Source organism: Zootermopsis nevadensis, unplaced genomic scaffold, assembly GCF_977971745.1.
Source record: "Zootermopsis nevadensis isolate Lab colony 2312 unplaced genomic scaffold, Znev_1.0 Znev_ptg000061l, whole genome shotgun sequence".
In the NCBI taxonomy this organism is placed as follows: domain Eukaryota; kingdom Metazoa; phylum Arthropoda; class Insecta; order Blattodea; family Termopsidae; genus Zootermopsis; species Zootermopsis nevadensis.
The window spans coordinates 18,748,049-18,770,946 of NW_028259192.1; the positions used below are offsets into that span (position 1 = coordinate 18,748,049).

Below are 22,898 nucleotides of genomic sequence, written 5' to 3' on the forward strand. Positions count from 1 at the left end.
TTGTATTTACATTTGTCATGACCAAGTATTGCGTTCAGACTTCAGAACTCTAATTAATAGGCACGGGGCACTTTTTCAGAGGTTCAGTTTTCTGCACCAGTGTATATTTGAGTCAAAATATAGCCTTCACTCTTACGTGTCAAGAACCTCCCATCATAACATTTTATTCAGATGTCTATGTCGCAAATTTGCATAGTATACAGCCCACTTTAATGGAATGTTTGTACTATTCTGAAAAAGTTCGCCATTACTAGCTTCTAGATGTTCAATACGTCCCCGGTACAAAGGTATGAAAAATATTAATAGCACATTACTTATAGTTGAAATTGCTTGAGTGTCAATGCTCTTGATTGGGTTATATTATTTTGTCAGGGATGACGCACCTTCCCAGGCATTTGCGTCTTCTGGCGTTACAATGGAAACTATGGAGACTGTTGTTGCTGTAGCAATAGGCATTCTTGCTGCTGTATTTGTGGGAGCCTTGATTATTCTTGTCGTGATTTGCCGCCGTCAGAAAGGCAGTGGAAATTTTATAAACAAACAATGTCGAGATATGAGGTGGGTACAATTATACAGATGCATCACATAGTACCTAAGAAGCAAGGTAAGGGACAGGTCAGTATTCAGATGGATTATTTTAAATTTTTTTAGGAATATTGTTCAACATCCCTGATGTCTTAGTTCCTATTTCAGTCACAGCCACCAGTATGGTAGCATGCACCTTTTATGTGCACAAATTTATCTGTTTATCTGTTACCAGCTTGTTAATCAGACTTTTTAATTACTATTGTAATATCTTGGAATGAGCAGAAGTCATTTCCACGTAAGCTATCATTTTGGATTTATCTCCATATGAACAGACCAGATGTGCACTTGATTGAATCGGAGCGCCCAGAATTAGAATTGGGAGAAGTTCGCCTCCATCCAGATATTGAACAAATTCTTGCGGATGAGCAATGGATTGGTGATGCAACAGGTCTTGTACCGCATTGTCTGGCCGTTCTTAAAACCTGCCACACATTGACAGAACGGTTGGCTGCATTGGCCATGGGACCCCTGAATCACAGCAAGACTGGCCATGAGATTGTTGAGGTAAGCACAGCTGCATGAAGTTTCAGCACAATTTTTTGCTGTTGGTTCTGCAATGGAAGCTTTTTGTGCACATTAACATTCATACAGGATGTGAACAGACAGATTTTGCATATTTTTTCCCGTTACTTTTTAGAAGAGCACAAAACCTACTGATCTTTGTGGGCTGAAATTGCCTTTACCTGTTTGCAGCACTTTCCTTTCTTTAATTTTAATTCTGAATCATAGTTGTGCCTTGTGGACTCCATCCAGGGCTTCTGATATTACAGTACAGTCTTGATTTATCAGTATATGTCCAAACCTCTGTCATATCCTTTGTTTTACTTGTATATTATGCTCCGTGGATTACTGCATTTTTTCCTGTAAAATATCATACCGATTTTCTTTCAGTAACAGAAATTAAATTAACTTGTTTGTGCATAATATGATTTATGTACTGCTGTTTAGGACATTTGTAACATGTTTGAATATAGGTTATTCATAGACACATGAAATGGGAAACACCTAATGATCACCATTTTGATGCTAATGCAGCGTCAGAATTCTTTGATGTTAAACTTTTTTCTGCATCACTGTCCCCTTTAAACCTGTAAGTTTGATGTAGGCTGTAAAATTTAGCTTTGGATAGGATATTGATGCTTCTTATAATACTGAAATGAAATTGCAGATATGCAAAAATACAGATAGCAAAATAAGTCGACATTACTATAAATTGAATTATATGTATATATTAGTGTCAACATCCTGTTTCATTTCAGAGGGGAATGATTTTCTTGTATCTTAAATCTTTCACCCTTTCTGTCTTACCTTTATCCTTTTTGCATATTTATTCCTTTCCTCCTTCCTCCCTTCTTTCCTGTCACATCTCAGTAAATGTGTGAAGATATGACAAACAATCATACCTAGAAACTTTTATAGTACTCTGTGTAAACTAAAACAGTTTATAGGTAGAAGGTATACCTCAAAACATGCTGTTACAGGAGACAGAATGAAAATAAGTAATTTCAACATTTTTCTCAAGGTCTTTACTCTTTTAAATGCTTATGAGTGCACTAAACATACCCACCCATAAATGTCAAGTAGATTTACATATATCATAGATACTTTAATAAATATACTTGCATCCAAACTCAAAACAGTACCAAATTTTATGGAATGCAAATCCTGAAGCATAACTTATTCTATTGTATTTGTATTATGACATATTTTACAACCTTGGCTCAAGTCTGTGAAGGATCAAGGGAATGTAAATGAATTCTATTCTAGTCTGTTCTATTGAAACAAGAAACAATTCAGGACATCATATGACCATTCTGTACACTTACTTTGTGTGTCATAATTTTCTGTCTATTAAAAGGTTGCACGTCGTATATCTCCACGTGTGGATGATGTAGTGCGCAGTATGTATCCTCCTCTGGATGCCAGACTGTTGGAGGCACGTACAGTTGCTTTAGCACTGGCTGTTGCACATCTTGCCCTTGTCACACGTTATGGTTGCAGTATGGGACGGTCATCTCGTCGACTGGCATGGATTGATCAGGCACTTACTGATATGGATCCACATCTGTTTGTAAGACAATGCAGCCCATTCTTCTTTGTTTAAGTTGATTTGTGAGAACTATAATGACAACATGAATGTAGTATGAATTGCTGTTTTTGAGCTAAGCAGTCCAAGCTGTAAATTTTGATTCACCATAAATGCCTACACCTATGATATAATACAATAAATCACTCATGCCTAAGTGTAGGTGAGAAGATAATATTAAAATTGTTCTCAGGTAAATAAGGTGAGAGGATATGAATTGATTTTATGTGGCTCAGTATGTGGACCACTTGTGAGCTCTTGTAAACCTGATAATGAACCTTAGGGTTCCATAAAACGCAGGGAGCTTCCTGACAAGTTGAGCATACTATTAGTTTAAGACAGACTCTGCTCAGTATAGTTAGTTGGTTCATTTTGTTTCTTGGTACAGGTGTTACGTGAGGCAGCACTGGCACAAGAAGCTTCATTCAGAATCCAGAATGTTATTGGTCAAGGCTCCTCAAACACACCAGTTTAAAGCTCATACATTGGCATTAGATTGAAGTCTAGCTGTTACTTCTTTATGTACTGTATTTTGTATGCATTATCCAGTGTTGTGGGACATGTAAAGTTGTAAGTTAAGTTCAGTAAGTCTAACATTTTACTTTTGTGATTTCAATCAGACTTTTATCTGTGACTGTGAACAGTTTGTGTGTCACAGAAGAATTTAAGATTATCCTAACCTTCCTGTCAGTCAAGAGCCCTTCATACAAAATGCGAAGCTTCACTTATTTGATCTAATTGTTTTTAAGATCTTCTGTAAGATAAGCTGTAAATGCTGCACATCATCATGAAGTATATTAGATAGCAACAGATGTTTGAATGCTCAAATAGAAAATATTTTATAAAAAAGCAATACAGTATAAATTAGTAAAGTATTTCATTACTACTTCTTGCTTCCAAAGTGCTCACTGCTCATGCTACAAGAAATGGAATATTGGACTGGAGAAAAATCTCAAGATATTTACATAAATTACATCTCTTATTGCATGTGCAGAACTTAGATAAGAGTAAAGGCTTTGTGCAGAGAGGGAATATTTCTTGTTTTATCTTCATGAAAGCAAAAAGTGAAGCATGTAGATAGTACTACATATTAACAAGAGGAAGAGTGGAAAGAGGTCATTTACTAGTAAAATCATAAAAAATGTTATCTGATCACAGGAATCATATTCTTATATTTTGTAAATATTGAACTGTATCATAGAGTAACAGGCTGGCTGGTCCTATTTACTTGATGAAGATTCTATATGTATATAAAAGAACATAACAGAAGTGTGTAATTTAAAATGTGTAATAGCCCCCCAATTTATGTTGTTACATTCTGCTACAGCTGTCTTTCATAAAGTGCCTTAAATAATTATATTAACACATTCCTTTAAATATATTTCTGAATTAATGCCACTTTTAATTTTATAATGTATAATCATGTACTTATTACATTACATACAATTGTTATGAATTTTGTCTGTTTTTTTTAACTTCAGCAATAATAGAACAAGTGACATAAAGTCTTCCATCTGCAATGCAATAAACTATATAAAAACCAATGTACAAAATGGTGATCTGAGTAATCTGTATGTGTGGTCCAGCTTTACCCTTTGCCAACTATTGTAATTTTAATATCAGACCATGAACAATATATTTATCAGATCAGGGAAACAATGATAAAAGGATAGAAATAATTTAAAAAATCAGTGACAAAATTAAAATTTAATTTATTTTTTTAGTTGAAAACAAAGTTTTTAAAAAAGTATACAAATGGAGAAAAAAGGATCAATACTAGGAACATTCATGGTCATAAGTTTATTTGCACTAAAAATATGAATCCTTTTTTCCCATTTGTAATTATTTTCCAGGATGCAGTGAGAGCACAATGAGGAAAGTAATATCACTCAGCCACTGTGCATATGCATTTATGTTATTACATATTCCTATTGAGATTATCCTTGTTATTTTTACACATACTGACAATACAATATGAAGAACAGATACTAGAACAGAGAAGAGCAAAACAGCCTGTCCTGCAAATTAATTTTAAGTAACAAGAACTCAGAAGAAAAAGACAAATAACCTACAGACTGCAGATTACCTTAAATAATATAAAGGAAAGGATCAAGGTCCCTGCTATCTATGAGGACAGAAGGTATGTATATGATATGCTTTGTGTGGAAAGGTGGATTCTACCTTAAACCTGAGGCTAAGGGCCCTTATTGTGGTAGAGTTCTTTCCTTCCTCTGTTATAAAATGTGTATCATCCTAGGAGGGTTTTTTTTGTATAATCAGGATAAAAACGTGTTCTTTCAGGATATCAGTGTTTCCATTAAGATGTAAACTTAGGATATATTTTTAAACACATATATGTAGTGGAAGAAGTCAAAGGCTGCATGTATGATTAAAATTGATATACTTTTATGAAAAAAGGCTTTTTTAATATCAATTCATGTTCACCTTCATTTACTAGCCATATTACTATTAGAAGTGCAACAGAGCAAGGTGGAATTTTTCTCTTTGTAAAATGTGTTATAAACATAAAAAATATTGAATTTCTATTAAAGTTGTGTTTGCATATTACTGCAACATAACTAAGATCATTGTCCATTTTGGTTAAATTAGCAAATGTATTTGTAGATATTAATTATGACAATGAAAGACAAAAGTCATATTTTTCAAAACATGATTAATTTTTCCTCTTCCATTTAATATTCAACTGCAAAGAAAAACTATTTATGACAATCACATCCTCTGTAATGTAAGAAAACTACAGCTGAAACACACACAAAATAAAGAAGCATTAAGTTAAATATTTCACAATTAAATACAACTAAAAAGATGACCCTAGTACCACTTACTTGACACATGAATCACTGCAACAACAGTCCTGCAGCTAATTAGATATATTACAATAACAATTATAGTGAAGCCATTTATGACTACCTCAAACTGCTGCCACACAACAGATGAGGACAGAAGAATCAGCATTTACCAGATCAAGAACTTGGGAAAAGGGGGGTGGGGAATTCAACTTATTCCAGTAGATGTCTAAACTAGTTGAAATAATCCCTGTGCCTACTCACATATGGGATGTCCCAAAAAAATGTATACATTTTATAATACAGATTAATCTTGTTATCAGTCTCCATGTGTTATGTTTGTGAAGGGAACCTGGTGTGGTTTACACTTAACAGATGGAACCATGATATCTTTTCCCATTACCAATTTCAAATTTGACTCTTTCAATCACCATTTTGCTTCCTCAAACTGCTATGTTTTAGGAGATGGCTCTTCCCCCATCCTCAGGTGAACCTATACAGTTGGGCCAGTTAGAAGTAGCTAATTTTGACCTGTGGACCTTAGCTCCTTCTAGTGGTCCCAACTGTGTAGGTTCACCTAAGGATGGGGAAAGATCCATCTCCCGAAACAGTGGTCTGAGAAACCACAATGACAACTGAAAAAGTCTAAAAATTGGAAACTGGTAATTCAACATCATTGCCAATAACATTCAGAAATGAATCTTTTCCCAGGACTCACTAAATGCTGATGCTGACCTATATAATGGTTTAATTTATTAAAATGTCTATTTCAATCACTGAATGTGTGTATTATCTTTTTGCCAAACCTGTATATCATTAGGGAGTAGGAGCACAGTTAAAATACTACTTCACAACTGAGCTACCATATTCCATGGTAACCACTGGACAAAATTCTTGCTGGGAACTCAACCTAGACTGTCCGGCTGGTAGTCAATAACTTTACCAACCAGTCTATCACAGTTCTTTTCAGTTTCATAGTTTGCAAGATGAAAGAACCTGAAGAAGGAAATATCAGTCCATTTTGGTCTTCAAAGATTGTCTCAACCAATGCAGTACATGAAATTTTGGCAAGGTCATTACTCAGGGCCCATCTTTACAAAATTAAGAATTCAAAACACAAAGGAGTCACAATGCTGAAAAAGCAGCAGACCTTGACACTCTCATACCAGTCTGGTTAATGGAAGCAATTATAAATACTCAGTCCTGCATCAGATTTATAATTATAATAAAATCAGTGGAAAAAGCATACTGAAATTCAACAGGAAATTATTTCTGTCATCTTCATTCCTTACACCCTTTCATACCTTTATTTATTTCCCTTCTTACTCCCATATTCCTCTTTTCAAGTACCTCTCATTCTGTTGCCCATATCAGAAACACTTCTGAAACATTCCCAATGATAGCATGAACCCAGTTTTAACTTATAACATTCTTCAGGCCTTCAGAAAGGATTCTAATTCAAGCACTTCTATTGTCAACATTTTATCAATATAAGCATTCTATTTTTACTTTTTTAAAATTGCTTTAAACTGCACATATTTATCATAATCATTTATAAACTTGAAGTAGCTTTGGTAAAACAAAATATTCCTTAAATAATCAATGGTTTGTGGGGAAAATTTGCTAATGTGTGAGCAGATTAAACCTTCACACATTGCAATGCAATCCTACAACTTTGTGGGCTCTTTATTTTGGAAATTGCTCTAGCTTCTTGTTACAATGAATCAGAATTACTTCAGACAAATAACTGCTTGCTCAAAGCACAAAGATCCTACACATTCCTCTTGTGACCCACATGATTTGTTGCATATACTGGCTACACCATAATGTTTAATGAAAACTTTTTTGTATCTTATCAAAAGCTCTCATGAATTTACACACATTTTTAAACAACCAAATTGAGCATTAAAAAGCCTACTGCACTCCTCAACACACTTCCAATACTACAATTTTCTGAAATTTCATAAAATTGAAATACCTTTAGCTGGAATTTATTCTAAGAATGCAGTCTACAGTTCATACAATGAAATATTTAAACAAGAGCAACTTGTCATGGCAAGATTCCAAATGATGATGGTATACAGTGCTCTATATAATATAGGTTCCTTTACTGGACTTAAAGTTGATGTTGACACTGATAAGCATCTGTATCCTCATAGGTATTAACTCAAAGTGTCTGCATGAAATATATTTATCACACATCTGTCAACACATGGTTTTTATACTTTTCAGGTCATTTCATAATCATATAATTATTTTAAATACCTATTAGATTGTATTTATAAAGTGAACCTAGGGATTACTTAAATTGCTTCTTGCTGGATGCTTTATCTTTCACAATCTTCTCCTTCAGATGTTCCTTGTATGTTTGAATATCACCCTGCCACTTGGTCACTGTTCCATTTTCACATACCCATATCTCCTCAGCAACCTGCAAAATATATGAACAACATAGTCCCTCAAAAACCTGCAAAATATGTGAATATTTTAGGCTTACAGAAAATACCTATTAACCAAGGTAGAAATCCCCACATTCACAAAATACTTATATTGCTATCTTTATAGACAAATCTGCATTGGATCTAGTCACCTTAAATCCAAAACTGTAAATATGAGAGGTTAGTACTTTATCACTAAATGACAGGACTATATGTATAAAATTCACCAACATTATCACACAGCTGCTAACTACATATATTATCTGAAAAGTAAAGGTCAAGACCTACTAGGATCAATATTACATCATCATAATTATCATTACATTTTGCAATCGATTTCCTAAAATAAGTGTAAAACTTAAAAAACAAATTTTTAAATGCAGAAGAATTCTGTATTTCACATTATGACAAACAGCACATGGTAAGTTGTCAAGCATATTATCACATAAATCAGTACTTGGTACATACCTGTACTAGTGTACAATTTTCCTACTAAATGTTGTCATCTGCTAGCAACAGTTACGTACTTAATTTTGAATTCCATAATTCAACACACTGAGACCCAGATCTATCAAGCTTGCACAATCCCTGCAGTCTAACCATTTTTCGTAAAACAGAATATTTCACAAAACAAAAATCCAAAATTTTGGAACTATGTGCAGACAAATATCAAACACCAAATTGTTCAGCAATGTCTAGGGAACCAATTAATACTACTTTCTGTTGTGATATGATTAAAAACACCTTTGTAGAGTAAAATCTGACATGATCCATTCTGCAAAGATAACAGTCCTTAATGTCACACCAAGTTTCACACCCATACAAAACAAGTACAATTATCATTTTCAATGTTTTAATCTTTCCATTTTGAGACAGAAGATGGGAAGACAAAAAATTCTGAACACATTAGGTAAATAAGGTATTTGTTATACCAGTAATGTTTTTCTCCATGAATAGAATAGTGTTATTTTGCAATAAACACAGTTTTACTGAAATTTATTTGTCACTATTCATGAACCTCATGCTAGCCAAGATTCTATACCTGTATAACTGTTGTTTGGTTAAGTGACAACAAATAACATATTTCTACTAAGGCAATGGAGCTGTCAGAGATTTCATGTATATTTCAAAGCATCCTGGAGACAATATGAAAATAATAAACTGAGGATTAAAGATATGAAAATATTATGATGTACAGCACACAGTATATACCCCAATTCTGGAATTGAAGTTTCCATATAAAAAAAGCTAATGAAACATACCTGACTGATAAGCCTGAAGTCATGGCTGACCAGTACCATGCCCCCTTCAAATTCATTGATAGCATCAGCTAGTGCATCAATTGTCTCCATGTCCAAGTGATTGGTAGGCTCATCTAGTAGCAGAAGGTGGGGAACCTGCCATGCCAGGTATGCAAACACAACACGGCAACGCTGCCCATCACTCAGTTGTCGGATTGGACACACCTAACAAATTATTGAGAACTTTGTGTTAACTGGAAATGCTACACCTATTTATCCTAAAAAAGTGTGGAAATGTGCACGAAGATTCTCAATAATTTTATGAACTTCAAGCAGAACAAACTGTAATTTGACATAAAAAAGATCAGGTAAAATATTTCTTTGTTTATCTTTGCAGTTACAAGATGAACAGAATTTAGTGAAAGCAAGTGATTTGCAAATATTATTTTATTTGCAAAAGTAAGCTTTCTTAAAGAGATTTATAAAATTTCACAATACCTATATTTCTAGATTTTCAAGAAGCAACTTCAATGTATGTGCTCAGTTTACTGGCCAGGAGAAAAACCAAGGTAATGAACATGAATAAATAAACAAGAAATTCCCATTTTTCAAAATTCATTTCTGACCTGAAAAGGCATTTAATTAACAATGTTCTACAAGATGATATAGTTGTGTCATATTGTTCCAATTGAAAATCGATTGTTCGATGAGGAACATAAAATGATATTTTAATTATCTTAATTGTGATTAGACAGACAAAAACTGAATAATTAATGTTCTACAAGTCAACCTTACCTGCTGTCGGCCTGTAAGTCCATAACGCCCAATAATCTTCCGCATCTCCTCCTTCTCCTTCACCTCTGGAAATGACTGCATCATGTATTCAAGGGGAGACTGGTCCAGGTCCAGAAGCTCATGAAGGTGCTGGTGATAGCGAGCAAACCGCAAGTGAGAGTTCTTGCGGATCATGCCCTCAGTAGGGATCAATTCTCCGCACAGCAACTTCAGCAAAGTACTCTTGCCTGCTCCATTTGGACCAACCAGGGCCAGTCTAGTGTCCAAGTCAATACCAAATTCCAGATTCTTGTAAATCCACGGTGTTGAGTCAGAGTAACGGAAACGAACATTCTATAAACATAAAACTCAATGATGGAAACATATATTATACTATCATACATATGACAAACTCAATACTACTTTTATAAACAGAGTATTAAATTACCAGATAGAAAATGACTAGAAACTTGCAAAAGGAGAAAATGGAAGAAATAAATAATAAGGAAAAAGTAAGATTGTGTTTCAAGTAAAAGTCCCAAGTATAGGGGCAGTTCTAATGGAAACAATTATTTTATTGTAATGAGCTACAAAGCCATATGTTGTTTCTATTTTCAGTTGTACTACCTTTCTGAAACTCAAATGAAAGTGATATGGTTGGCAAAAAAGTCAGTAAGCACAAATACACAAACATAACAATTCTAAAATGGCAGTTCATATGGAATCAAACACTGAAAGTTATGTTATTCTGTTCAATTTCTGTTACTTAAAACTGACAAATCAAATATTTATAGCATACTGAACACCATATGCAGACACATATGCTTATATGAAGATGGCATCTGTAAGTGGGTGTATAATATTAAAGATAATATACAGAGCTGCATGACACTCTGTGGCCAAGTTAAGCATGCCACGTCATCACTCTTGGCAGTTCTGTGAAAAAAAAACCTAATTCAAGAAATCCACCAATTTTGTATAACCTTGTTGTCACACTGCAAATGAGTGAAATGAAGGAAGTGTCTTGACACATACAAGGCCTTGCTGATCAAGTATGAAGAAATGAGTCATGCATGGGTTCACCAAATCCAGCCTGAAACCCAACAAGCTAGCACAGTGGCATCAACCTTCATGGCTCAAGCCCAGAAAATTTTGAGTAGCATCATCAGCTGCAAATGTGTTAACTGTCTTCAGAGACATGCATGGCATCGTGAGGACACTAAACAGTAAAACATACTGAACACTTCTAAAGGAGTCTGAAGCCAGCCATTATAGAAAAACAATGAAGGCTGATGTCCAAAGGCATCTGGGTGCAACATGAAAACAAGCATCCATACACACTTCTAAGGTAATCAAAGAACTGTCCATTAGAAGTCCTCCCACACCCAATTTACCAGACCTCACACTGAACAATATTCATTTCTTTGGCTCCTTAAAATGGAACTCAGTTGAAGCCAATGCAATGTGCAGTACAAAATTGACAAGAAAGCCAGATGGCACAACTTTTGTGGAGACCTACTCTAGAAATGTAGTACTTGGTAAAGAGGAGAAAATGCCACATGCTTTATTTGGTAAGTGGTCAGCTAATCTTGCTACAACAGGCATAGTTTCTATGTTGGATCAACTACTAGAGCAGGCATATAAGGTTTTAAAAGAGAAACTGACAGAACCCATGAAATACATTAATCAAAACAGTTCAATATGTAATTTGTTACAATACTTAAGCTAATTGAATTACTACATCTCTTACCTGCACCATAATGACAGGTGGAGGGATGCTGCCACATGATGGGAAGTAGAAATGAACTGTCTTGTCATTTATCACCTTTTCAGTCAGACCTTGCGCCACCATCTTGGCAAGTGTTTTCTCCTTGCTCTGAGCTTGTCGGGCAAGTTTCGCTGAGCCGTGACCAAACCGTGCAATATAGTTCTGAAATAAACACGCTAATGTAACAATTCATTGCATGATAAAGTGCTTAGAGGACTACCACAACAAGCCTAATTACCAAGATAATGTATCAGTTGTGGTCTTCTGGGTTTTGATGCTGTGTAATCTTGTAGGTGGTTACCAACATTATAGAGGAATGTAATGCCTCCATCTCAAGGGTCAAATCTCAGACAAGGGAAGACAAATCACATTCACATGTTCTATACAAAATTTGAGCACTGAATTAATACTACGGTAATTTAATATAAATGAAAATCATGAATCACTGAAGTTTAAATAATAATTTTCACATTTCTACACATTCATGGGTCCCGCGCCTTAGTTGCACGGTCTAAGGCATCATGCTTCGGACTGGCGATACGGAATGCACTCTGGTTCGAGTCTCGGGGAAAGAAATTTCTCATGAGATTTTCGACCGGTGTATGGGACCGGTGCCAACCAGCATCGTGAGGAAATTGGGGAGCTACAATGGGTAGCGTAATCCGGTCATGAAAACTAGCAATGGCTTGGGGTTTGTAGTGCTGACCACGTCATCCTATATCTGGTTGGATGATTGTTCACCTCTGCTTAGGCATGTGAACATGAGGCCAGCAGTCAGCTAGTCGGCTTTGGCTCTCATAGGGCTGTTACGCCACGGATTATTATTACATATTCATGGTTCAGTAAAGTCCAAAATGTATGTAGAAGTAAATGCAGAAACTGCTCCTGTTTCAATGCAGATAAAGATTATTAAAGCATGTGCACATACACATACACAGAAACGTTATTTATAAAGAGTTCAGTGACCAGAGGAAAAAGCTTACACATGTGAGATAATGACTTAATAAGTGTTCTGAAACTATCTTACTTTCTTGTTACTTCATAAGTACAACCATGACTACCCTCTCCAGCTTGAAGCTTAAGGAAGAGTTAATAACAGCACATAATAAAACCATCATCTTATGAAATGTTGTATCACATTATATGGTATTTGAAAATTACCTTCATATGAGCAATCTGATCCTGCTCCCAATTGTACTGCTTCATCTGGTTCTCCAGCAATTCCAACCGAGTTCGTACAAATGCTTCATAGTTGCCCTACACAAAAGATTCAGTTCAATTTGTAACCTGTAACAACTGAAGTAACAGTAACAAAACTCAGTTGCTCATTGCAATAGACAGGGATGTGTATATTTTATTCCTGATATGAGATTACAACCATCAAAACTTGACAAATTTTGTTTGTTGCAAATTTTCTGGTAACAGGCTAGGCAGTTTTCATGCTGAAACAGACCTCATGATCCTGCTGTTAAGACACTGGAATTCAGTATAAAAGTTCTCAGGTTTTAAGATCACCAAGTTCCAGTGCAGATTTTTCTGCATGCTCTTCCCTTTCTTTGCCTCTAATAAAAGAAAAAGTTTGTGAACATGGGGGTACCCAACTGTCACTGCAGTTCAGAACCCATGACAAGCTGTAGGTCCCCTATGCTAGCCATCATCATCTTCATACCATTAGAGTAATTGTGGAATCTGCTTCACATGTTAATCCACATCAAAAATGGATTCACCACAGGCAGAGGACAGGTCAAATAAATCATAACTGAAGTCATACTTAAGGCAACAAATGTGATGAAGAAGTTTGGTACCATTCAGGTAATCTGGTAACCAAAATTTGTAAAGCCCTGCCAATGATCCATGCAGGGGCTCAAAAACATTGCCTTAGGATTCACAAGTTATTCCTATATGGCCCTTAAATAGAATATTTCAAATCCTCATTTCTTAGAGCAGTTGTCCAAACATAGTAAAAAAAAATACTTCAAGAAGGAAGAAACAAACTTCTCATAACAATTTACATTCAACAGGTTACAGCTTCTTTTCTAACTTTAAGTAAAATAATTCCTCAAAAGAGAAATGAATAAATAAATGATATTCTGAAACAGACTCCCATTAATAATCCCCAAATAAATAAGATACAAGAACCTTACAGTGTAGTACTTGAGACGCTTCTTGTCAAGGTGGATAATATTGGTGCAAACACCATTTAGGAAGTCCTGTGAGTGTGATATGATCACCAAGATTCGTTTGTACCTAAAACAATTACACTTTCATGAAACCACAATTCATACATTCAGGACAATGGTCATTAAGAAACAGACAATAAGGTAACTAGAATAAAGGATGATAATGAAGTAAGAGCATACCACAGCTACCAGATGATGAAGACACTGTATTGCCTAGTTGTCTAAAGGAAAGTAAAGGCTATTTTTATAAAGTTAGTGTGACTTCCTTGCCTTTTGTACGACTGTAAGGGACAGAATTGAACTGAGTTCTTCCTAGTGACAAAAACTGAACAATGACAAAATATGGGGAGAAGCATATATATATTGCCTTCCCACAAAGGTGGCAGGGGGATATTGTATGAAAGAAGACATTACATGAGTAAATATGTGTATGAATGATTTTATTAGTCAACTATACGAACTGAAAGAAACATACGTTTTTAACTCCTCTTCCAACCACACACAAGCATCCAGATCCAAGTGGTTTGTGGGTTCATCTAGTAGCAGAAGATGGGGTGTCACATACAGAGCTCGAGCAAGTGCAATACGCATGCGCCAACCACCTGCAAACATTAATACACTAAATATTTCAAACTTGCTTGACTTTCAGAAAACACTCAACCACACATATTCACAATATACCATCTCTCATAGAAGGAAAGTTAAGATAGGAAAAATAAAAGATCTGAAAAACAGGTAAATAACATATAAGGATATACTGACCTATCAATTAGGTGCTGGCTTTCTGTGAGAAAGGTCTCAGATTTGAGAATCTGTCAACTTCGATGCTTTTCTTTTTCCACCTCAATTCAGTTTCAAGCACTCTGTTAGTTGCATTTACAAAGTGAATGCAACATTAGCTAGTTCTGTCAGAGCATTAAATATAATTTGACACTTACCTGAGAAGTCCTTGGTTTTCTTAGCTTGCATCTCCTTGGTGAATCCCAGACCATGTAGGATCCAGGCAGCACGTGCCTCTGCTGTATCAGCACTGATGTCGTCCAAACGCTCATAAACATCCATTAACTGCTCCTGTGATTCTATAAAGAAGGATTTCATTCAGCACATTCACTTACATGGGAAAAAACAGAAAACACTAGGTAAATATTGAAAAGCAACTTGAACTCTACCAAGCATAAGTTTAGGATTATTAGGCATATTTTTTATTTTATTTGTTCACTGCAAATAACAGTACCAGACCCTGAACCGCTGGAAACGAGATGAACCAGAAGAATGAAAAGTGCCGCCAGCCTTTCCTTTGTACTTGTAATAAAAGCATTTGTGAAGAAATTCACACTGCACATGCCATCTGGCATCACTGGAACGAAATATGATTGCACCCTAATTAAAATCGTAAAATTTCTGACAATGAGCACCGCCATTCACTCCAACTATCACCCCTGCACCGCTGACCCTCATTCCAAAAGAATGTGCTGGTTGGGCGACATAACAGGTTACCGCTACTGTGTATTCCAAAAACATTGTGCGTCTTTCAGTATTAATTTATCTCAAAACCCAGCATTTTAAATTCTCAGAAACGATCATTGCGGGAAAATTGTGGGACGGGACTAAGATTTTTGAACGATCGATGCCATAAAACGATAGTTCGAGGAACGATAGAAGCGGGAAAATGTAACATTATTTTATATGGGATGTATTCGGGACCGAACAAAACGGACGATGCATCCGGGAACGATGGATAGAGGTTTCACTGTAGTAAAAGACTACAAGAAAGATAAGAATTAACAATTTAGTGCTCACATTTCATGGATTTTGGGACTGTAAAGCAAGAACCCATCACGCTTACCATCATCATCACAGGAGACAAGTTCTTCTGCAAGCTTCTCTAGTCGAATTCTCTCCTCATCCACTTCCATAACACACTTCAGAGCAGTCTTGTCAGATGCAGGCATCTCTCTAGTGAGGTGAAAGATGTCAATGTGCTCTGGGATTGGTACTTCACGGTTGCCAAGCACAGACAGTAAAGTTGATTTGCCTGCAATCATATGATGTAAATGAATTATCATGTTTGCTGTGTAGAAAGCTTATTTTATTTCTCTCCTTTCTGACACATACACAGAGTAAAAATTCTGGAATTTCTCTGTCTTCAACATCATCCCACCTCATGAAGTCCAGTTGTCAGCAAGATGGTAAGTTTAATGACAGGAAATTAAACCTCTGAGGCCAAAGTTCATCTAAATATTTTAATATTCAGTTTTAACCTAAAAATATCACAATGCATCTGTTACAAAGATAAAATTATTAACACTGTGCATTCTGAGAATCACATAATACCAGTAACACCCTATGGACAAAAGGCATAATTAATGATTCTTAAATCAGGTGGTACATGTAGTTACTGGTGGCATTTAAAGGGCTAAGATGCATAAAGAGTTTAACAACATGAATTGTATGCAGTTTTACCCCAATCAGTCAATGTGTGTGTATAATACTTACATCTTGCAGTTGAAATAGGACAAGCAGCTCAACATAACCCACCAACAGGGTTCCACATAAATAAATTCTATTCTTTCAGAATAATAAGGAATGTTACTGTCTATATTGGTCAGAAAAACATGACATCACAGAGAGACCAAAATCTGACAAAGACAGTCAAGATAAAATTCTTAAATCTGTGGTGGGATATTATCTTAGATACAAAGGGGATTAAGGATATAAGGAAATAAAAGGAAACTGCTAACTTAAATGACAATATTCAACACTAATCACTGGCTCTTGCACATAGAACATATGGAGCAATATCATTTACCAACACAGGCATGAGAATATCATAACTGAAAAGTGGCAGACCAACGAATAGATGGCCAGAACCATTTTTAAAGCCAGAACAAATTTAAGCCCAATCCTTGACCCCTGACTATGATAATTGTTATTTTAAATAACTCACTGCCCTTGATACAAACTTACTGAACCTGCCAATCCTCTACATTGAAACAGATGCTCACCAGAGCCATTAAGCCCCAAGAGACCATATCGTCGTCCACAATTCAACTCGAGTGTAGTGTCCTGGAGCAGTTCATGGCCATGAAATGAGATAGAGAGGTTGTCAATCTTGACATCCCGACTCCGAGGATGGACTGCTAAGCTTCCAGTGCAAGCACGAGCCTCTGCATTCAACTTTGCGTCTGCCTCCAGTTTCCTGCACAATGCCTCTGTATAACACATAACATCCCAATCATTATAATGCACAGTATTCCTACCAGAACCTGTAAATTTTAACAAAAATAGCCCCAACTACAATCACAAGTAATATGAAGATTTGGACTATGTGGAATGCTTCCTAGTGCATAGCTAGAAGTTATTAAGTGGTACCCATTAACCAATTAAGTGAAAACATATGAATACTATTTCTAAAAGTAATACAGGTATACCTCGGAGATATTGCGGGTTCGGTTCCAGACCACCACAATAAAGCAAGTCACACAATTTTTTTTGGTTTCCCAGTGCATATAAAAGTTATGTTTGTAGTCTATTAAGTGTGCAATAGCATTATATCTAAAAAAACAATGTACATACCTTAATAAAAAATACTTTATTGCTAAATAATGTGACACAGAGACACGAAGTGAGCACATGATGTTTTTAAAATGGCGCTGATAGACTTGCTCAATGCAGGGTTGCCACAAACCTTCAGTTTGTAAAAAAAGTTGTCAGTGGAACCACGGTTCCGGAGAATTTGACGTAAATACGTCTATACGGAAAGGAAGTTTATGTATTGGTTTTATTCTAAATATTTCCTTTATATATGCTTTACAATTGAGATAAGTTTGATTAAGACATTGCTTAATCAACTTGAATTAGTTACGCTTAAGATGGCTCTGTGGTAGCTGAATGTAATGTAAAGTAATGTAATGTAAGGTACATTACTTTACATTACCAGCACAAAATTATCTACTCTACGACGCACTTCTTGTACAAGAGAATCACAGCTCAGCTCTTGCCGCAATAACGAAAGTAATGTAATACAATGTGAAGTAACGTTTCCTACGTAACAATAATGTTGAGTAAACAGTTAACGTTTCAGAGGTAACAATAAACAGATGAAGTTTCCTAGGTAACAATTTTTGTTTATTTGTTCATAAACAGATGACGTTTCCTAGGTAACCATTGTTGTTTATTTGTTGATAAACAGATGATGTTTCCTATGTAACCATCTTACACTTTTTCGTTCCCGTTTTTCGTTACACTTTTTTGCCGAATGATCCTTCCTTATAGACGTATTTACGTCAAAACGCAATATCTGCGAATTGCAATAAAACCAGGTATGCCTTTATAAGCAACATAAAACATAACCTCACGGCAGCAACAAGGATAATACAACACTGAAAAAGTACACAGACGAACATACAAGATTAAAGACTGTGACATTTAAGATAAGACGTTCAGTCCTCTTTCTTCTCTTTTAATAACATTTTAGATGACATCACAACAGTAAAAAATATAATTTCTGGTTAAAATCCACCAAAAATATTATATATTGAAAATAACTATTCATTGTGTTCACTACACTACAATAAACAATGTTAAGGTTTTCAAAGAACATGGAAGCAAAAAATCTTGTTACAAAAGTGGCCCACTCCAAATGTTTGATCTTTAACTCTGTATCAGTTGTGTAGGTGACAATCCTGGAAAAAAACAATCACGGGTTCACCTTCTATACTGATGTCTGTTCCATTCTCTCCAGTACCATTCACTTCTGGCTGATCAGGAGCAGGGCTGTGTTCCTTCTCAGCTGAACCATTCTCAGTTTTGTTGCCTCCAGTAGCTTTGCGACCAGCCTGTCTTGCCTTCGCTGCTTCCTTTTTCTTCTGCTGCTGCTTCTTCTTGGCATCTGACGGCATTCTGGTGGCTGCAGATATATCATAGAATTTCAAACTGAAATGTGTTTACTACATGTTATTAACCCTTAGCCAAGTATTAGCATATTGCTACATATCTCAAATGAATTATCAGCATGATATAAAAACACATATTCATGTAAATTTAAACTGAGTAAACAAGTAAAAGTCTCTCTTAAAAATCCGATAATTGCTCAGCTAGCCAGGAAATTCCCTGCCTTTTATGGAACCAGAAGGTTCATTACTGTGTTAACAAGAGACCAGAATAGGACCATCTCCTGAGCCAAATTAATCTAGTCAACATCTTTCCATCCAATTTTCATTCTACTATCCTACTTATACCATGGCTTTCCAAGTGGTTCTTCTCTCTAAGCTTTCCAACAAAATTCTATACACATCTATTGTCACTCACATGCATGCTGCATGCCCTGCCCATCTAATTATCATTAATTTTATCCATAATTTGTGTTCTTCCCTTAACCCATACAAAACAAGAGATAAAATTATAGTATTTTATATCTTAATTTATTTGACTATTATATTATCAAAATTATAGTAGTTTAATGTAGTCTTTATTTTTCCCGACAGCATCCATGAGGACAAAATATTCTGAACTGCATGGCAGCAAGCATTCCCCAAATTGAAACTGCTCTGAATTTCTTTATGAATTAAATTTTGATTTTTACAGCTGTTCCAAAACAACTAAACCCTGCACATATTTTTAAGGATTTATTAGCTACCCTTATAAAGTGAAGTCAGTAGCAAACCAAATCCTAGATCACACAATTCCTGAGTTCCTTTAACTCCTGCCACTGCACTTGACTGGCGTGATAAGCAGTCATTCACTCAGTCATATTATTATTTCCTGTTTTAAAATGCCACATTTCAAATACAAAATGTAACAATAAATATTTATGCACAATACCTATGTGAAATGTGGTTCAACAAGAAAAGTACGTAGATTCCAGCATAAATTTCAGATGTTACTGATCCATACAAATATACAGACAAATAAAGAAAAACAGGAGTGTATTGGGGGGGGGGGGGGGGGGGGGGGGCCCTGATTGGTCACTGAAGAGAAACTGGATGAAATAGGTGCTATGATTGAACATACTCCCTGGGGGAAAAAAAGTACAAAAACCCAGGGTTTCAAAATTAAGCAAATGAATGTATGAATTACACCCTCACAAATTTCAAAAACTGAAAGAAAATATCTAAATGGAGATTTTCTCTATTTCCCATGAACTTCAATGTGTGTATGTCAACTTTTTACAGACAAACAAGGAATGCAAGCAAATAATGCAAACAATACTTCTCTCATAATTGAATTATAAACTTTCTTGAGGTCTATAATATCTAATGTACTCGTCCACTGTACTCCCATTTTTACTTCATGATCTGATAAATGCAGAATATCTATGCAGTTGTTGTTTTGAAATATACACAGAGTTAATATTGAGAAAATATCAAATGATATCTTGAACATAAGTAATGAAAGTAATATTCCTTAATAATTACTAGGCAGTTTTACTGCCCTCATTATAGACAAGAACAAAAACAGATTTCTTCCACTTATCTGGCAATTCTTTCATATTCCAAACAGGATTAATAAGTTTACGGATAACATAGTGTAATATGTTACCTCCTTCTTGGATCAATTCTGCCAGACTTTGATCAGTATCTGGCAATTTATAACTTTTCAACAGCAATCACATCAAAACAAGTAGGCTCTAGTGTATTGGATGTATTTGATATAAAATACGGTAACATACATCGCAAAATTAGGCTCCAACTAAACATAATGCAACAATTGTTTTTCTTTTCCGTTGAACATTCGTCCCATTTGTTACAAAGGTGTACATTCCGAGGCGGACAGATTTGTAATCACATAAATTATTGCTTTTATAACCTAAACTAATTCTATACATTAGCCTAATATGTTCTACCAATCGCACAAATGTGTGTCCCTAAATAATAGTATTCTGGGCGCATAATATCATTATTTCCTATTTACATTTGATATGATATTTGAAACAAATTGCATGAACCACGTAAAATTAGGTCATTGTGGAAACAAAGTTTGAGCCTTGCAAAAGACTCTTTGCGCAAAGTACCCCCTAAGTTATGCAGTCTTCTTCAGGAAGGGCAGTATTTAAAACAAATATACCTTCGGCAGGTTTTATAATTGTAGACGTTTTCCTCTCGATGACAAACTCCTTCACGTGCACGAACCCGTCAAGCAAACTAACACCACCAATTTATTAATAGAGAGCAGCACAATAGAAACTGCCGGCAAAATGTTTGCGACGTTGGTCAGCCTGAAATACCTGGGGTAGACAATTTAAGAATTAAAAAATTTCACTTCGTTGGTTCGTAAAGACCACCACTGGCATTGTCTTATATACGTGTCCTCACGTATAGTAAATATAGTAAAAAGTTGACAGTGGAACTACGGTTCCGGAGAATTTGACGTAAATACGTCTATACGGAAACGAAGTTTATATATTGGCTTTATTTTAAATATTTCCTTTATACATGCTTTACAATTGAGTAAAGTTTGATTAAGACATTGCTTATTTAACTTGAATTAGTTACGCTTAAATTGGGTCTGTGGTAGATGAATGTAATGTAAAGTAATGTAATGAAATGTACTGTAATGAAATGTAATATAATGAAATGTAATGCAATGAAATGTAACGTTTCCTAGGTAACAACAATGTGAGTAAACAAATGATATTTCCTAGGTAACAACAATGCTGAGTAAACAAATGATGTTTCCTTGGTAACAACAATGCTGAGTAAACAGATGACGTTTCCTAGGTAACAACAATGCCGAGTAAACACGACGTTTCCTAGGTAACCATCTTTCACATTTTTCTTACACTTTTTTGCGGAATGACACTGACCCTTCCATATAGACGTATTTACGTCAAAAATCCAAAACTTCTTTTCGCAATGTATGAATAAAGAAACAACAAAGTTGTAAAATGAATACATATCCATATCCCTTTTAATTATATGAACAATTTTGCTCCGATTTTCGATCGCGTTTGTTCACATGCCTTATGTCCAAACAGTCTTCATAAAACTGTTTTGAATATTTTCTGACTTTATCACTCCTTCAGTGTGACAAACCATACAAAATAATAAACTAAGTAAAAGTCTACATATTTTGCTTCTAATTGATTTAGAAAGCAGGTGGTTATATAAAAGATTGAGAATTGATTAAAACACACATTGCATTCTGTAAGATCATTCGTCCTAAAAACAAATTTTGAAGAGTAATAATGGGTGGACTGAAACTGTCATATCGTGGTAACCTATTACAGTTCAAATGGCCCAATAACAATAATTAATGTCCATTTGTACAGCCAGGCTTCTAGAAGATACAGGATTTCTTGTTGTGCGCGTAAAATTAAAATTCTTTTCAGCAAACTATCTCATCCAATATAGATATAAATAAATTGCCTGTAGCAATTAGGCCTTAATGCGCAGAAACTTCATTTGGTGGCCAGCGGAACACCAGTTATTAGCATTCGACTTTGATAACTATGCAGTATATTGGCGAGAAGGAACTCTTAAATTTCCGTCCCTTAACCACAAGATGACCATTACTATTGTCACAACATAATAGATAAGTACGTAACAGACGAGTAGCTGAAGTAGGCCTACTTGCCAAGTGGTTTTAATTCAGTCTTCATGAAACGAATGAAAAACTGATTAGGGCACTGGTGACACCAATAATTAAAACGTGCGAGTCGACGTTCTTCTCAATGCGCCAACCCCTTTAAAATACTATTAATGTTTACAACACACTCGGAACGGATGTTTTCTTATCCACTTTTAGCGTACGAAATGGTATATTGGCGTAAAAATATCCTTGAAGATGCCATCTAAATTTCCCAGTACAGGTGCTTCCCGATGCGACAGTTGTGTTCCAAAGAAACATTGCAGACGGTGAAATCGCATAAATAGAAAAATGAAATCCCTTCACCCCTCTCAATCATACACAGGTACCATAACAACCCCTTCATTGTCAACTTTCAATCGGCTAGCAATCAATTCTCGTTTATTTGAAATCGACCTAAATTAGGTGAGCGCACTTTAATAAAATCGCA

The 22,898-nt window shown here is 35.4% G+C and overlaps 2 protein-coding genes across 6 annotated transcripts; one reads left to right on the forward strand and one right to left on the reverse strand.

The window, feature by feature from the left end:
* Window positions 1-145: 145 nt before the first annotated feature.
* On the forward strand, window positions 146-4,218 carry LOC110834870 (transmembrane protein 98). Its single transcript, XM_022074487.2, has 5 exons — window positions 146-287; window positions 373-558; window positions 861-1,092; window positions 2,447-2,659; window positions 3,063-4,218. Exons 1-5 carry the CDS (start codon window positions 262-264, stop codon window positions 3,147-3,149), a joined length of 744 nt encoding a protein of 247 aa, XP_021930179.1. The 5' UTR covers window positions 146-261; the 3' UTR covers window positions 3,150-4,218.
* Window positions 4,219-4,366: 148 nt separating this feature from the next.
* LOC110834867 (ATP-binding cassette sub-family F member 2) lies at window positions 4,367-22,719 on the reverse strand. Of its 5 annotated transcripts, none has more exons than XM_087340909.1 (13): window positions 22,457-22,719; window positions 20,948-21,107; window positions 18,594-18,791; window positions 16,888-17,094; window positions 15,729-15,917; window positions 14,821-14,961; window positions 14,358-14,484; window positions 13,847-13,949; window positions 12,864-12,959; window positions 11,685-11,864; window positions 9,956-10,288; window positions 9,182-9,385; window positions 4,367-7,912 (listed from the first exon to the last, which is right to left on the reverse strand). In XM_087340909.1, exons 3-13 carry the CDS (start codon window positions 18,781-18,783, stop codon window positions 7,781-7,783), a joined length of 1,902 nt encoding a protein of 633 aa, XP_087197035.1. In that variant the 5' UTR covers window positions 18,784-18,791; window positions 20,948-21,107; window positions 22,457-22,719; the 3' UTR covers window positions 4,367-7,780. The 5 variants fall into 5 exon arrangements, with proteins under 5 accessions (XP_087197035.1, XP_021930173.1, XP_021930172.1 ...); XM_022074481.2 differs by having other exon boundaries at window positions 18,594-18,817; XM_022074480.2 differs by lacking the exon at window positions 22,457-22,719 and having other exon boundaries at window positions 20,948-21,173.
* Window positions 22,720-22,898: the final 179 nt, after the last annotated feature.

Coding starts and splice junctions, on each gene's coding strand:
- LOC110834870 (XM_022074487.2), top strand. CDS start 262: ATGTTCAATACGTCCCCGGTACAAAG. Junction 559..860: donor AAACAATGTCGAGATATGAG/GTGGGTACAATT, acceptor CCATATGAACAG/ACCAGATGTGCACTTGATTG. Junction 1,093..2,446: donor CTGGCCATGAGATTGTTGAG/GTAAGCACAGCT, acceptor GTCTATTAAAAG/GTTGCACGTCGTATATCTCC.
- LOC110834867 (XM_087340909.1), bottom strand. CDS start 18,783: ATGCCGTCAGATGCCAAGAAGAAGCAGCAGCAGAAGAAAAAGGAAGCA. Junction 14,962..15,728: donor TGTCTCCTGTGATGATGATG/GTAAGCGTGATG, acceptor CCTTCTTTATAG/AATCACAGGAGCAGTTAATG. Junction 11,865..12,863: donor ATCAGATTGCTCATATGAAG/GTAATTTTCAAA, acceptor TGTTTATTTCAG/AACTATATTGCACGGTTTGG.